This window comes from Callorhinus ursinus, unplaced genomic scaffold (genome assembly GCF_003265705.2).
Source record: "Callorhinus ursinus isolate GAN/ISIS: 27379988/994484 unplaced genomic scaffold, GSC_fseal_2.0 scaffold16, whole genome shotgun sequence".
NCBI classification, from domain to species: Eukaryota; Metazoa; Chordata; class Mammalia; order Carnivora; family Otariidae; genus Callorhinus; species Callorhinus ursinus.
In genome coordinates this window covers 11,030,494-11,045,212 of record NW_027397078.1, presented here as the reverse complement: position 1 = coordinate 11,045,212, position 14,719 = coordinate 11,030,494, and the positions used below count along the sequence as shown (strand labels likewise).

The 14,719-nt window shown below is 40.9% G+C and overlaps 2 protein-coding genes across 5 annotated transcripts in view; both read left to right on the top strand.

Moving 5' to 3' along the window:
- SYTL5 (synaptotagmin like 5) overlaps positions 1 to 14,719 on the top strand; it is a 269,646-nt gene that overhangs the window by 74,551 nt on the left and 180,376 nt on the right. The window lies entirely within an intron of this gene.
- Positions 14,114 to 14,684, top strand: H2AP (H2A.P histone). Its single transcript, XM_025857784.2, has one exon. It carries the CDS (start codon positions 14,231 to 14,233, stop codon positions 14,564 to 14,566), a length of 336 nt encoding a protein of 111 aa, XP_025713569.1. The 5' UTR covers positions 14,114 to 14,230; the 3' UTR covers positions 14,567 to 14,684.

Here is a 14,719-nt window from a genome sequence, read left to right as displayed (position 1 = left end):
CTTGAGCATATGCTGCTGTAGAGTGAATTGCAAAAGATTAAGGCTGAGAGGCAAGGGCCATATCATGTAGGCTATTGTTACTCAGGGCATAAAAAAATACAGTGGAGGAGTGTTAAAGAATTGTTTACAGAGGAGTATATTTGCATTCTGGAAGTCATTCTGGGAAACCAGTGGAACATAGATTGAGGAGTTAGGATTAATGGCTGAAAGGCTAATACCTAGGCCATTTTAGTAGTCTCGAAAAGACGATAAGGATCTGCTTTAGGACATTGAAACTAGAACAGTGCTGTCTAATAGACAGCAATAGACAATGGCGGTGATGTTCTAGAGCTACTCTGATACAGTAGCCCCTGGTTACATGTTTCTACTGAGTTCTTGAACTATGACCAGTGAAACTAAGGAACTTCATTTTTATTTTCATTAATTTAAATCTAAATTTAAATGGCCACATGTGGCTAGTGACTACTGTATTGGACTGTGCAAAGCTGGAGGAAGGGATGGACTTTAGAGATAGAAAAAATAGAAAGGATTTCATCGCTGATGGAGGTCAGATAAGGGAGAGAGAAAAGTTAAAAGTGACACCTAAGCTCCTATACTGTAGTGAATTATTTAACATCTGTATTACCCACTAGAGTATAAATGTAATGAGGGTTGGGATGGTCTGTCTCAGTGTTTTATCGCACCTAACATAGCACCTTACATATAGCAGGCATTCAGTGAATATGTGTTGAAGGATGAAAGGGAGAGAGGAAGAGCAATCTGATAAGGCATTAGCCACATTCAGTATGATAAAGGACTAATATAAGAAGCAAATCCAGGAGGAAGTATCTAATAATCCTATCTGCTGCTTGTTGAGGACTTACTGTGGTCAGGCGCTGCTTCAATACTCCCACCTGCCTTGCATCATTTAATCTGCCCAGGAGTCCTCTTGGTCAGATATTATTCCCATTTTACAGACACAAAACCCAAAAATTAGAAAAGTTAACAAAACTGAATAAAGTGACTTCCCTAGGTGGCAGTTAGAATGAGGTTAGTTTGGGCCAACCTGTGGGACAAACAACTGTAGCTCCAAGAAAGAAGTTGGGGGTCCAGATGGAGATTTTGGAATCGTCAGTAAAAGATGTTTACTGAAACATGTGAATGGAAGTGTTCATTCAAGAAGAGAGATTATAGAAGGAAAATAGAAGTCTATGGGGAGAGAATCCTTGAAAGGAAACTGGGAGGTTCTGAGGAAAGATGAATGTATGTAGGAGGAAACCCAAAAGAGAGTTCTAGCCCAAAAGACAAGGGAGAAGAAAAGTTGAGGAGGGGAGGGCATGGCCCACATCTCACAGGCTAGAGAGAAGGCTGACGAGGTAAGCACTGAAATGTGGCCCATGTATTTCATGGACTTAGCAACTAGAAGGTCACTGAACTGAGGGAAACAGAGTAGATTTACAAGGCGCCAAGGAATGAATAGAAGATCCAGTGATAGGAGGTGAAAATCTTTGTTCATAAGGATAAAAAGATAAGATGGTACCCAGAGATAGGACTGTGGGTTGTCAGTGTTGTTGTCTTAAGAAGGAAAATATTTGAGCGTGTTCATCAAAGAGAAGGCTATTGTGGTCGAATGGGAGGTTGGAATGACAGGGTTGGGGAGTGCGAACTCTGACAATGGCTCTTCTCAGCAGTAATGCTGTGCATTGTGGTCGGTGGACCCATGCCAGTCCGTGAACTGTGAGTTAGTGGTCAGAGACATAAATATGGAAATGGAAAATAAATATTTAGAAATTTTTAGAGCTATTTGACTTACTTGATACCTAGTGAAGCTAAATATTTAAAAACTAGGAGCTTTTATCTTGTTTATCCTTCTTTGGTCATGGTTGCTTTTCTGATTCACTTTTATTATGTTTTACAAAAGCATAAAACAAACAAGAAGATTAGTCCTCAATGTACTGGGTATTTTTTAAAAAGGTCCTTCATCATTATTTAAAAAGAAATCCGGTGAGAGAATGATGAAGTAAACACACAGTACACTGTGAACTTTTAGGATACTTGGTTGAAAGGTATATGGGGATTATTTGGACTTTAAAAAAATGCTATAAATCTGAAATTACTTCAAAAAAAATTTTTTTTAAAAAGCTCTATGTCTAATGAATGTAGTTAACATACCAGGGGATTAATGTTAAGTAAAAGAACAGACGCCTCTTCTACTGAAGTTGAAAGGTGGGAAGGAAGTATGAGTGTAGGTTTAGTTAAGTTTGTAACTGTGGTACCAGGGTCATAAGACCACCCCTGCCTGGGATTGGACTGGGGTCTCTGTTCTCTCTGTGGAGTAGAAGATAAGTGTTTTTGCTGAAAGGGAGCATCTCAGCTTTGTCCTCCCAGAGGCTGACCCTGAGACAGGGTTTGTGTGCAAGTAGTTTATGTGAAAGTTAATTCTGAGAATCATCATTAGGGTAATTAAGGAAGGGAGAGAGGGAAAGCAGTAAGCTGATAAAGTGTGTGTTATGGAACAAATTCCCACCATGGGCAACTGGGACTTAATCCTTCTGGGAAATGCTAGGAAACAGTGCAGAACATGCATCAGAATTATCCCATCTTAGGGGCAAGAGAACTGAAATATTTATCCTCCACTCCCATGTGCCATTGGCTGACAACTGTTCCCAGGGGGCATTCCCTTCCCTGAACTTCCAGCCTTTCCCAGGCCAACTGAGAGAAAGGCTTCGGTTGAGAATTGCAGGTACTTGTAGTAGGGTGAAACTGGGACAACCTGAGATGCTGGAGGTTGTGGTGGTATTTGGAGGCACTGACAACATCTGCTATGATGAGATAAGAAATACAGGTGAGAACGTGGTTTGAAGAGAGTGAAAAGCTTAAAAATGGTGCTAGTGGAATGAGCCAAGGAACAAGTTCGGGAACATGTGATGGATTGCCATGATTGCCATGCAGGCTTTAGAACTTGGTGAAGGTGGAGGCCATGCATTTATCATGGTATCAGTCTTCCCGTAGCTGTAACAATGGGCCATTTATAGAAGCTGTGATAGCAGTCAGGGATGTGACTGTTCCTCTTTACCTTAACAACTGCATAAACCTATCATCACATCTCACTAAGATTTTGGACCAAGAAAACATTTGCTCATATCTTTTCAGATAAAGTACTCTCAAGTTGATTCTTGCTCCTACATGTATTTAGGTTGTTGATTTTGTGACCCTCAGTATAGAAGTTTGCATTTACATTATCCCATTGCTTTCAAGAATTCCCAGTCTTGAGGTATTAGTAAGTTCCACAAGGTGATGCAGCCGAGTCTCGGTCAGCACTGGACCCATGCGCCAACCCAGCACATAGTAGTGGGTATTACATGAAAATACTATAGAATTCCTGCTCTCAGAAGCTCCAAGACTTGCAGGGGTAGATAAAAATAGATGTAAAGGGATAAACAGGGCACAGTGGATTAAGTCCTGTGATAGAGATATATAGTAGACACTCAATTAATATTTGCTGTGTGACTGAATGAAATGTGATCTAGTGTATTAACTATTCCTCTTGTCAGGATAAGCTTATCCTGTAGGTTGTTATCTAGGTTCTTGATAAAGTGTCACAAAAGCCATGTTCTTAGATAAAGTTAGCAACTATGAACTTAAAGTGATTTCAAGGAAAGATGGAGATATTTGCAATCAGATGGTGAGAAGTTTTTCTTAACTCTTCTATAAGTACACTGGCCAAAACAGAAAGCACCTTTGGACTCATAGTTTCCAAATTTGTTTTTATGGGAGGGGAGAATGAGGCACATGAGTCATTTTCATTTCTATTAACTAATTATCTCATGATTATTGAGCCATAGAGGTCACATTGCTTTTTCTATGGCTATTAAATTTAACAGAGAAACATCATTTAGGTCTCAAGGAATCTAGCTCAGTAGTAATGAAATGTTTATGATCTGGAAATGATAAATAACTCACCTCATCTTGCTACTTCCCTAAAATACAAGTCTTTAGTGGCTAGATTTTAACTACTTTGCACTGATTTTTTTTAAAGATTTTATTTATTAGAGAGAGAGAGAGAAAGCACACGCAGCGGGAGTGGCAGGCAGAGGGAGAAGCAGGCTCCCTGCTGAGCAAGGAGCCCGATGCGGGACTCGATCCCAGGACCTGGGATCATGACCTGAGCCAAAGGCAGATGCTTAACTGACTGAGCCACCCAGGCGTCCCTACTTTGCACTTATTTCATTAGCTATGCAACAATTTCTTAATGTTCATTTGCATATAACACTAGAAGCAAATATAGAGAAATTCTAATTCTTGCTCTATCTCAAAAGTTCATAATACTGTGTTTACCAACATCCTTTCATCCTTAACAAGATTATCACTTTAAAAAAAATACTCAGTCAACATTATCCATCACTGATTATATTCATAAGAGTGTACTAGAGACAAATCATATTAGATGAAGAAAGGAAAGTCTCCGCCGTCAAAATGTTCAGAGTCTTGCAGGGGAAGAGAGACCTGTAAGCAGGCAAGAACAGTGATTTAAATGTCATCATAGACCAGGAAAAGAAGAGAAAATCTCTGCCTAGTGAAGTTAGTGGAGACTTTAAGAGGGCATCACATTTTACTTGGTCTTAGGGGATGGGGAAAACATTTTATAAATATCAAAGAGAAAGAAGGTGGCTTGGAAGTTAGGAAAGGAAGGGAGAAGTGAAGTAGGAAGGACATTCCAGGCAAAGGTAAAGCAGGTATACAATCAGAGATCATGACAGAGTATGGTATATTCTGGGAATAGATAAGCAGAGGCAGGAGCATAGGTTTCTGTGGAGAGGAAGAGATGGGGAGAAGAAGCTAGAGAGGTGGGATGGGGAAAGATGAAAAGCTCTGTGGGATGCGCTACGAGCTCTGTACTCTGCAGTGCAGCAGATACAGATTCCAGCAGTAGTGGAATACTGTTATGACTACGCAAATACAGGATGGATTCCCACCCAAAACTTGGTTAGAATGCAGATCTCTCTCTCTCTCCCTCTCTCCCCCTTTCCTCTGTCCCTCCCTTACCCCCCCCCCCAAGAGGGTATGAAAAGATGCATCACTCACATAATGAGGCTTGCAGGATAGAGCAGGACAGCTCCAAAATAGGTCCCCAAATGGTTTTAGACAGCAGGAACAGAAGACTGACTTGCCAGTTTTGTGGTGGCTAGGGAGTGAGACAGTGGGAAGGTTCCCATGTATAGGAACCAGCTTGTATGGTTTGAATCTCTCGCTACCAGCAGAGGAGGGTCAGGAAATATATTATGTCTTATGCTTAGGAAAGACCAAACTGGATGTTTTTGAAGCAACTTTTTGAAACTACTGTTTCAGAACTGTGAACCAGCCTGCCACAGTAGTGGTCTGTTCTCACCAAATCACTGTCAGTTTCTGAGAGTCGAGCTTGCTGGCTTTCCTTCTGACTTAGGACCTAGAGGTCACCTGAATAGTTATTTCCCCTCATATTTGAAAATTCTGACATTTTGATAAATACTTCAATTTTTTCAGTTGTTGTAATTAAAGATCTTTATAGATCAAAAATTAGAATTCGCTAGGGCTCAGAAAGTTAACTCCAAGTTTGGCTATGTATATATTATTTTTATTTTAAAAGAAAGCCTTTAGGGGTGCCTGGGTGGCTCAGTTGGTTAAGCCACTGCCTTTGGCTCAGGTCATGATCCTGGGGTCCTGGGATCGAGCCCCACATCGGGCTCCCTGCTCATGCAGGAAGCCTGCTTCTCCCTCGGCCTGCCGCTCCCCCTGCTTGTGCTCTCTCCCTCTCTCTCTCTCTCTCTCTCTCTGTGTGTCAAATAAAAAAATCTTTAAAAGAAATAAAAGAAAGCCTTTAGATCACTACCATTTTTTAAATCTTACACTAAGATACATTTAAACAAATATTTATATCCATTGGAATACCACCTAAAACCCTTTCCTATACCCCCAGAGGTACTCATTCCTCATGTTCAACTTTAAGTAACATACTTAAACCTCTACTCATCCTCAGTGTATTTTTTTAAGTTAATTCACTAATTAATTTTTAAATGTTAGTATAATTAATGTACAGTGTTATATTAGTTTCAGGTGTACAATATAGTGATTCAGCAATTCTATACATTACTCAGTGCTCATCATGGTAAGTGTACTCTTAATATCCTTCACCTAGTTCATCCATCCTCCCACTACCTTCCCTCTGGCAACCACCAGTTCTCTATAGTTAAGAGTCTGTTTCTTTTTTTCTTTGTTCATTTGTGTGTTTGTTTGTTTGTTTAATTCCACATATGAGTGAAATCGTATGGTATTTGTCTCTCTGACTGATTTCACTTAGCTTTATACTCTCTAGATCCATCCATGTTGTTGCACATGGCAAGATTTCATTCTTTTTTATGACTGAGGCAAGTTTGGCTCTTTAAACAATTTGAATACATTGTGGCAGAGAAGTCAACTGCCCAGCTATGAGAATCTTGGGATGTGTACTCTTGTAGGTCAAGGAAGAAAAAATCCTGTGATGGAAAAACATCTGTTGGTAGTGCTCCTGGATTCTTTACCTATCCTTACTGGAAGATTCTATTGATAATTAGATGTGATTAAGTTCCTATTCAGTGATTTTGGCTTTTTGTTTGTATTATGGGTGAAGTATACCAGATAGTCTCTATTTCTGACTCTGGAATTAAAGCAGGGAAATTCTTAGATGTGACACTACTTACTCCTCTTTCACTTGCTATGTCAAACCTGATCAAATGTTTGGAGAAGGGGTATCTCACTTTACAAATTCAGTTTCCATAAAGTGCTGTTTTCAAATGTAGTGCTGACTCTGCTTAGTTAAAAGTGGATAATCATTCTCACTGTTTTATGTGCCACTGAATTATGAGAGTACTTTTTTCTGTAACGTGGTAGACGATTGGCCGTTTCTTACCGACTAAAGAATTACACTTATTTAAGCCTCTCCATAAGTCAGATTCTTCCACTATGACTCATTTTGTGAGAATTATTTTTGGAAACTATGCTGAAGTGTTTTTGGTATTACAGTATTATTTACCATATAAGTGGTTTATTTCACTAAATCCCTAGGGTGGTTTCAATTGCAATGGAGGGAATACTCTGGATTCCATAGGAAGTATTGAGAGGCTGTGGTTCTAGCAGCTCCACTACTGACTTGTGTGCATCAGTTATCTATTGCTACAATAATGCTTTGTAATAAACTACCAAACCTTAGTAACTTACAAATCACAACCAGAGTTCTGCCTCCAGCATGAAAGTGAGACATCTCTATGGACCAATTCGCTAGAAGATTGGTGAAAATTATTTTTGAAACAACCATTTGAAGTCTTTGGAGATGGTCCTAAGAGCATACTGCAAATGAAGAAATATTTATTCAACAAAACCTATTAAAATTTAGAGGTTGCAGCAAGAGTATATGGTATCTGTACTGATGCCTGCTCCATTCTACTCCCTTCCCAGTTCAGTGAAATGGAAACTCCACTCAAGATGGTGCAGCAAAGGACCCAGGGCTCCTTCTCCCTTCAACTCCTACTCCAAGGGATGTCTTTAAGGGATGGGCAGAACATCAACATTTCTCATTCTGCTCCCAGCTACCTCTTGCTAAGACTGAATTCTGAGCAAGTATGGCTGAGAGATGGGGGCTTGCTTCTTCCTCCCAACCCCCACTCATGGGATGGAGGCTCTACCTTCGGTGTGGCATTACTGAGTATACTGGGACCTGATCACACTTATAAGTACTGTCAACCACATGTGATCCACACTGAGAGGCAAGGTAACAAGAACTGAAGCTACTCGTCCTCCATAAGGGTTCAGCTCCTATAGCAGGAGTGTCACTCAGAGAAAAATGTCCCATTGTCCCCACCCCCAGCTCCAGAGCCATGGCTCAGAGATTTTTGCCCTGGAGGAGAAGTAGGCCATGAAACAGAGAATGCTGAATCCCTTACCAAGTGGGTTGACTTCATTTGCAACAGAGTATGGAGGTGTTTGAACATAAGGACACTCTCAAAAGCAGTGGATATTGTGATGAAAGGCCACTGGGAAGAGATTGGCAGATTAATTGGAAATACAGAACTGTAGGCTGGCTGGTTTTCTGGAGAGTAGCTGAGAAAGAGACACCTGGGAGGAGTCCTCCTGGGGACAGAACAAATCTTAAACACTGACCTAAGCAACTGATCCTTCAAGAGACCCTGGGTTTGATTGGATCAGTCTGTGGAACACCTTATGCCTCAGAGCATTTGTTAAAAACAACAGAACAATCAGCTAGTAATTAGTGGAGCTTAATAGTTGGGTGTGGTCAGAGAAAGAGACAAAGAGATTGAGAGTACTACCAAAACCAGTGTCATCACAGGGTGACAGGGCTCCTACTCAGGACTGCACCCCATGAGGAACGACATAAAATGCTTCACAATGTGAAGGGAGGCTGTAGATGCCTCTAAAATAATCCAGTCAGTCACTAAACAATTCAGTAGAGAAGTAATAATAGGCGCTTGGTGGTGGAACCAATACTCAAGAGTTGCTACAATATATTATCTAAAATTTCCAGTTTCCAACAAAAAATTGGGGGACATGCAAAGAAACAGAGAAATATGACCCCTACCCCAGAACAAAGGCCCGCAACAGAAACTTGTGAGGTCAACCAGATGTGGGACTTTGAACAGAGACTTCAAAGTTATTATAAATATGTTCAAATGACTAAAGGAAACCATGATTAAAGAATGATATTAAAGGAAGATATGATGACGATACCACATCAAATAGAAAATACCAGTAAAGCCAGAGAAATTATAAAAAGGAACCACATGGAAGTTCTGGAGTTGAAAATTACAGTAACTGAAATGACAAATTCATTAGAGGGGGGACCGGTTGATTTGAATTAGCAGAAGAAAGAAACCATGAACTTGATAGAATATTTGAGATTTTTCAGTTTGAGGAGCAGAAAGAACAATGAAGTTTTTCAGACTGAAAGCAAGCAACCCCAGGCAGTAATTAAAATCCATACTCCACCCCCTCCCAAAAGAAAGTACTGGTTAAGGTAACCATGTAATTTTAAAAGACAGTAGAAATGCGTATTTATTTTCCTTTCTTCTTTTAACTGATTTTTAAAATTACTTGTATAATGTATTGTGCATAAAAGATATAAAAATGTAATACATTTTCCAATAACAGCACAAAGGGGATGGGTGGAAGCAAAGCTGTATTAGGTTAAGAAAAGGACTCCAAGTGGTAACTAGAATGGGCAGGAACAAATGAAGAGAACCATAGATGACAAATACGGAGGTTAGTATAACAAAATCTGTATAAATATATGTTTGCTTCTCTTCTCTCAAGTTCTTTAAAGACACAAAGATATAAAATAATATAAAATAATAATTATGTCAATGTATTAGTGAGTCTATAGAATCTACAGTTTTCAATACGTGTAATAATAATACCATAAAAAGGGGATGAGTTGACTTCGCTGCTCGTGGCTGGGCTTACATATCTGGGCCTTAGAAGGGACAACTAAGGTGACTTGGCTCATCAGCTCAGTGTGGTCTCTCATCCTCTAGCAGGCTAGCTTATGCTTGTTGACAAACAGAAGTAACTGTTTTAAGTGAGAAAGAAAGAATACAAAGTTTCTCGAGGACCAGGCCCATTACTGTCTACTGTTACTTCCCCACTTTATTTCCCCAAGTAAATGGAAAGGCCAGTCCAGATTTTAGAAGTGGGGATATAGGCACCATGTCTTGATTGGAGAGGCTGCAAAGTCACATTTTTCTTTTTTTTTTTTTTAATGTGGCTACACAGAGTGAATACAGAGAATGGGATCGTTGTGGCCACTTCTGCAAAGTCTACAATACGGTATGACAACCATTCATCCTGCACTCGTTTGGTCTCTTAGAACCCTTTTCTATTTTATCATTGGTTAATTAAAATACCGTTGACTCTAGATCAACGTGGGTTTGAACTGTGCGAGTCCACTCATATATGAATTTTTTTCAATAAATACAGTACAGTACAATAAATATTTTTTCTCTTCGGATTTCCCTAACATTTTCTTTAGCTTTAAGAACACAGTATATAATACATATAACATACAAATATGTGTTAACTGTTTATGTTATCAGGAAGGCTCTCAGTCAACAGTAGGCCATTAGTAGGCAAATTTGGGGGGAATCAAAAGTTATACATGGATTTTGTACTGCAAAGGGGGTCCACACCCCCTAACCTCCATGTTGTTCAAGGGTCATCTGTGTATACATGCAAAAATCATGTTCACCCAGATACGGGAGATGGATCCAAGTTCCAAGAAGTCTATTGAAGTCCAGATTTTTCATTGTTTGTGGGTGGGTACAAGGTCATCTTAACCCCCAGTCTTTTTTTGCACTTGTGTGTTTGGTCACATGACTTTTATTTAAAGTATCCCAGGTACCCTGCCAGTTTAGGAAATAGCCCATTCCCATCTTTCCGAAATGTTCATTCTCTCACCTCTTCTCTGTCTCATTCCCTATTCTTGTGCCAGTTCTCCGTTTCATTGTCCCTTCTTCGGAGGCTATTCCTTGGTTACTCCCTCTAAGTTACAGCCCCTCATTGTATCTTAAAGTAATTTATTTTTAATACACATTTTTAATGTAATGTTCTTGATTGAGGATACTTTTGCCCTTTAGGGGACATGTGCTAATGCAGAGAGATGCTTCTTTGCATCACCACTGTAGTGTGCTGTTATCATCTAGTGGGTAAGAGGCCAAGGATATTGTGAAATATCCTGCTATACCAGCAACAGCCCTCGTGCCCCACAAGAAAGAATGGTCCGGTCAAAAATGTCAGTAGTGCAGAGGTTGATAATCTCTGCTTTAGATCATGCATGACAACTTGGAATTACATATTTCTTTGGGTATCTGTCTTTCCCACTAGACTGGATGCTTCACAAGGACAAGATAGTATCTGTTTTGTTTAACATTGAACAGCATCTCAGTGCTTGATACAGGGTAGCTGCACAATAAAACATTTGTTGAATGAAAGAAGAGCAGGCAGGAGGTAAGGATGAATCGGAAAGACTTTATAATGAAAGCATATAAACATGACCCCGGAGAGGATGCTGTCAGGGTCCTACGCACATTGTCACATCACAAACCCACTGGATGCATGTTTGCCTGACTTTCAAATGTTAGGACCTGCATTTCTTTCTGTGAGGGCTTTTATTAGGCTTTCAGAGCCCACTGCCCAATAGCGTGGCAGTCCAGAATGCTGGGGCAATATCTTCCCTTGGAAAATGTAACTTCTAATGTCCTCTTAAGTTCTCCAGTGATATTAAGCTGATTAATAGTGGACATTTTGTTTTCTTCCTGCCCTTCCTTGTCTCAATTCATCACTTCCCTATTAGTTTCCTGGGAATACCTACCATGGTAGGCTGAAAATGGCCCCCAGAGATAACCAGATCCAAGTCTCTTGAGCCTGCAAATGTTACCTTATTGGCAAAAGGGAATTCACATATAGGATTAAGATAAGGATCTTGAGATGGACAATGATTCTGTATTATGTGATAGAATCTAAGTGCAAATAAGAGTGAGTGCTTAAGAGTAAGAGGGAGGCAGTGAGCTTTGACACAGAAAATGGAAATTTGGCCACTGAGGCAAGCTGCTACCCTGCTGGCTGTGAAGATGAAGGAAGGGGGCAAAGACAAGAAATGTAGGGAATGGGGCTCCAGGAGCTGGAAAAGGCCAAGAAACAGATTTCCCTCTACAGCCTCCAGAGGGAGCATGGCCCTGTTGGCAACTTGTTTTCAGCCCAGTGACACTGTTTTGGACTTCTTCCCTCCAGAGCTGTACGAGACTAAATATGTATTCTTTAAGCCACCAAATCTGTAGCAATTTATTAGCAGCCATAGGACTCTGATACAGATTTTGGCACAAAGAAGTAGTTTATGCTGTAATGCGTGTCTAAAAATGTGGAAGCAGCTTTGGAATTGGATAATCGCTGTAGGCTGGAATAATTTTGAGAAGCATGATAGAAAATGCTAGATTACCTTGAACAGTTGGTAGAAAAATGAATGTTAAAAGTGCTGCTGGTGAGGGCTCAAGAGGAAGTAAGGAACACAGTGGAGAAAACCTACATTGTCTTAGAGAAGACCTAAGTCAGAGTAGATAACCTATTAATGGAAATACGAATGTCAAAGGTGTTGCTGGTAAAGGTTTAGAAAGAAATTGGGAACATCATAATGGAAACTGGAGAAGAGGGGACTCTTGTTATACAGTGGCAGAAATCTTGGCTGAATTTTGTCCTGCAATTACACGGAAAGCAGAACTCATCAACAGTGAATTGAAGATTTGGTTGAGCAGATTTCTAAGAAAAGTGTTCGAAGGCCTGCACTTGTTTCTTCTAGCTACTTAGAGTAAAATGCCAGAGGAAAGTAAATTGAGGGAACAGCTGTTAAGCAAAAAGGACCCAGGACTTGAAGGTAAGAGCAATTCTCAGCCTATCCAGATTGCAAAAGACATTAAAATGAGAGGATTTGCTGTCAGGACAGCGTCCTGTGGAGATAAAAATCAAGCATGTAGCTAGACACATCTTTTCTCTGAGGGATCAGAAGATCAAAGTATTCAAACAGAGGGCTCTTTGAAGCAAAATGGGGTGGGAATCATGGATAACCTCAGCCATCTCAACAGAAGCAAAGAATTGAGATGGTATTTTCCTGGAGGGATCTATGACCAAGCCTCTTGTCTACGGGCACAAATCCCCATGACCGTACAGGGGGGACTACAAGATTTCTGAGTATGTTAAATCAGCAGAAACAATGCCATCTTTAACTGAGAGGATAGACAAAATGAAAGAAGGCCGTGGAACGCCCAAGATTTGACAAGAGGAAAAGCAGCTGATAAAACTACTCAGCTGCAAGCATGTGTTCCATTCAAAATAAAAGAAAGATGATTTTGAGGACAGAGCCGAGGGCCTAGAGGGCAGAGCGATGGACGGAGGTGAAGTCATGGAATCAGAGGGAGGAGCCACAAGCTACAAAAGATTATTCCCAGACCTTGAAACGTATGTAGGTTTGCTTGCTTGATCCACATTCCTTAGATCAGAGACTCCTTTCTTCCTTCTACTCTCTTTTGGATTGGAAATGTCTATGACTGTTACCGGCTGTAAATGAACCAAAAACAAAGCAGAAACACAGACTCAGTGGAGAGGAAAATTAAAATGAAAAAAGAATGATGGGGTGCCTGGGTTGCTCACCCAGTTAAGTGACTGACTTTGGCTCAGGTTGTGATCTTGGGGTCCTGGGATCGAGCTTGGCAAGAGGCTCTGAGCTCAGCGGGGAGTCTGCTTCTCTCTGTCCCTTTGCCTCTCCCCTGCTCATGCTCTCTCTCTCTGTTTCTCTGTCTTTCTCAAATAAATAAATAAAAGCTTTTAAAAAAATGAGGAAAGAAAATGAGAGGGAACATCTCTTGGTGCTTTGGCTTCACCTAGGACAGGCAAGATGACATGACGGGGCTTAAACTAAGCCCAAGGTCAACTTCTTTCTCTCAACAATGTTTACCTGATTCTGATAGATGAATCCATTGAGCATCTCATTATGACTTCCAAAATGATCAAGAGATATTTTTCAAACAGTGTAAAATGAAGACACTAAGATGGGTATGAAATAAACGTGTGTTAAAAGATTCTATTCCATCAGTGAGGGAATGGGTAGATGCTATAACTGGTTCTTAGAGAATCCAAGGATTAGATCCAGGAAAATTAAGAATATTTAAATGAATGTGTAAATGGAGGCAAAACTGGTTTTATTACATCATGTGGTGGTGGGGGGGGGAACAATGTAATCTCTACTAGCCAATACATTTTACATATTTATCACTAACCAACTGACAAAGCATTGTAAGAGACCTCAAAGACAATATAGGGCTAGAATCAGATAATGTGGAGTGGTGTCCTAAGACGGGAAAATTTTCCATTGAAATGTGTATTTATCTCTACAGTGTTGCAGTCAAGCAGAAAAATCACAATTCTCTCAAAATCAGGGTCCAGTCATTAGGGTGACGAGGTTCCTGTCATGGATGTTTCTGGGCTGAGGCCTGATAAGGTCACAGTGGGCACCAGTGACATCCCAGAGTCTAGGATGTCACAAAGGCAGCTCCCTGACCAATGAGGGGCCAGCGCATGGGGATATAGTAGGCAGGGTTGACCGCTGGTGTCTTGAGAGGCCTAGTCCAGCTGAAGGATCAAGTAGAGCTGATTGGAGTCAACATCAAACCCAGCCAACATCATGTCAGCAAAGAAAAGCCACGAGAGCTCCCATCAGACTCAAGCCCGTCTTATAACTGAGCTCCAGTTCCCTGTGAGCTACGTGGACCGCCTCCTGCAGGAGGATCAATACACCCATCGCCTGAGTTCTACAACTGATTTCCTCCTTGCCATGCTAGACTACCTCACTGACTACATCCTGGACCTGGTAGGCACTGAGGCCAACAACAGCAACATGCAGACCGCCCCACAAGAGGTGGAGAGAGCAGTGGACAGCAATGGAGAGCCCTACCACCGCTTGAAGGATACAGCCTTCACCCTGTTTGATGAGATGCCTGGATCCAGAAGAAATGGCTAAAGCCTGGGTCCCGGAGACTTGTGGGCATCCTCACAGCCTCCGTCCAAGCCAAGTCCTCTCATAGCTGAGGAAGCCTGGCCTCTGTCATCAGTAAATACCATTAAAGGATTCAAATCCAGGGCCGTGCTTCTGACTGCTCTCTGTTTCTGTCCT

What these genes read in the sequence shown, in the direction of transcription:
- H2AP (XM_025857784.2), top strand. Translation starts at nt 14,231, where the DNA reads ATGTCAGCAAAGAAAAGCCACGAGAGCTCCCATCAGACTCAAGCCCGT.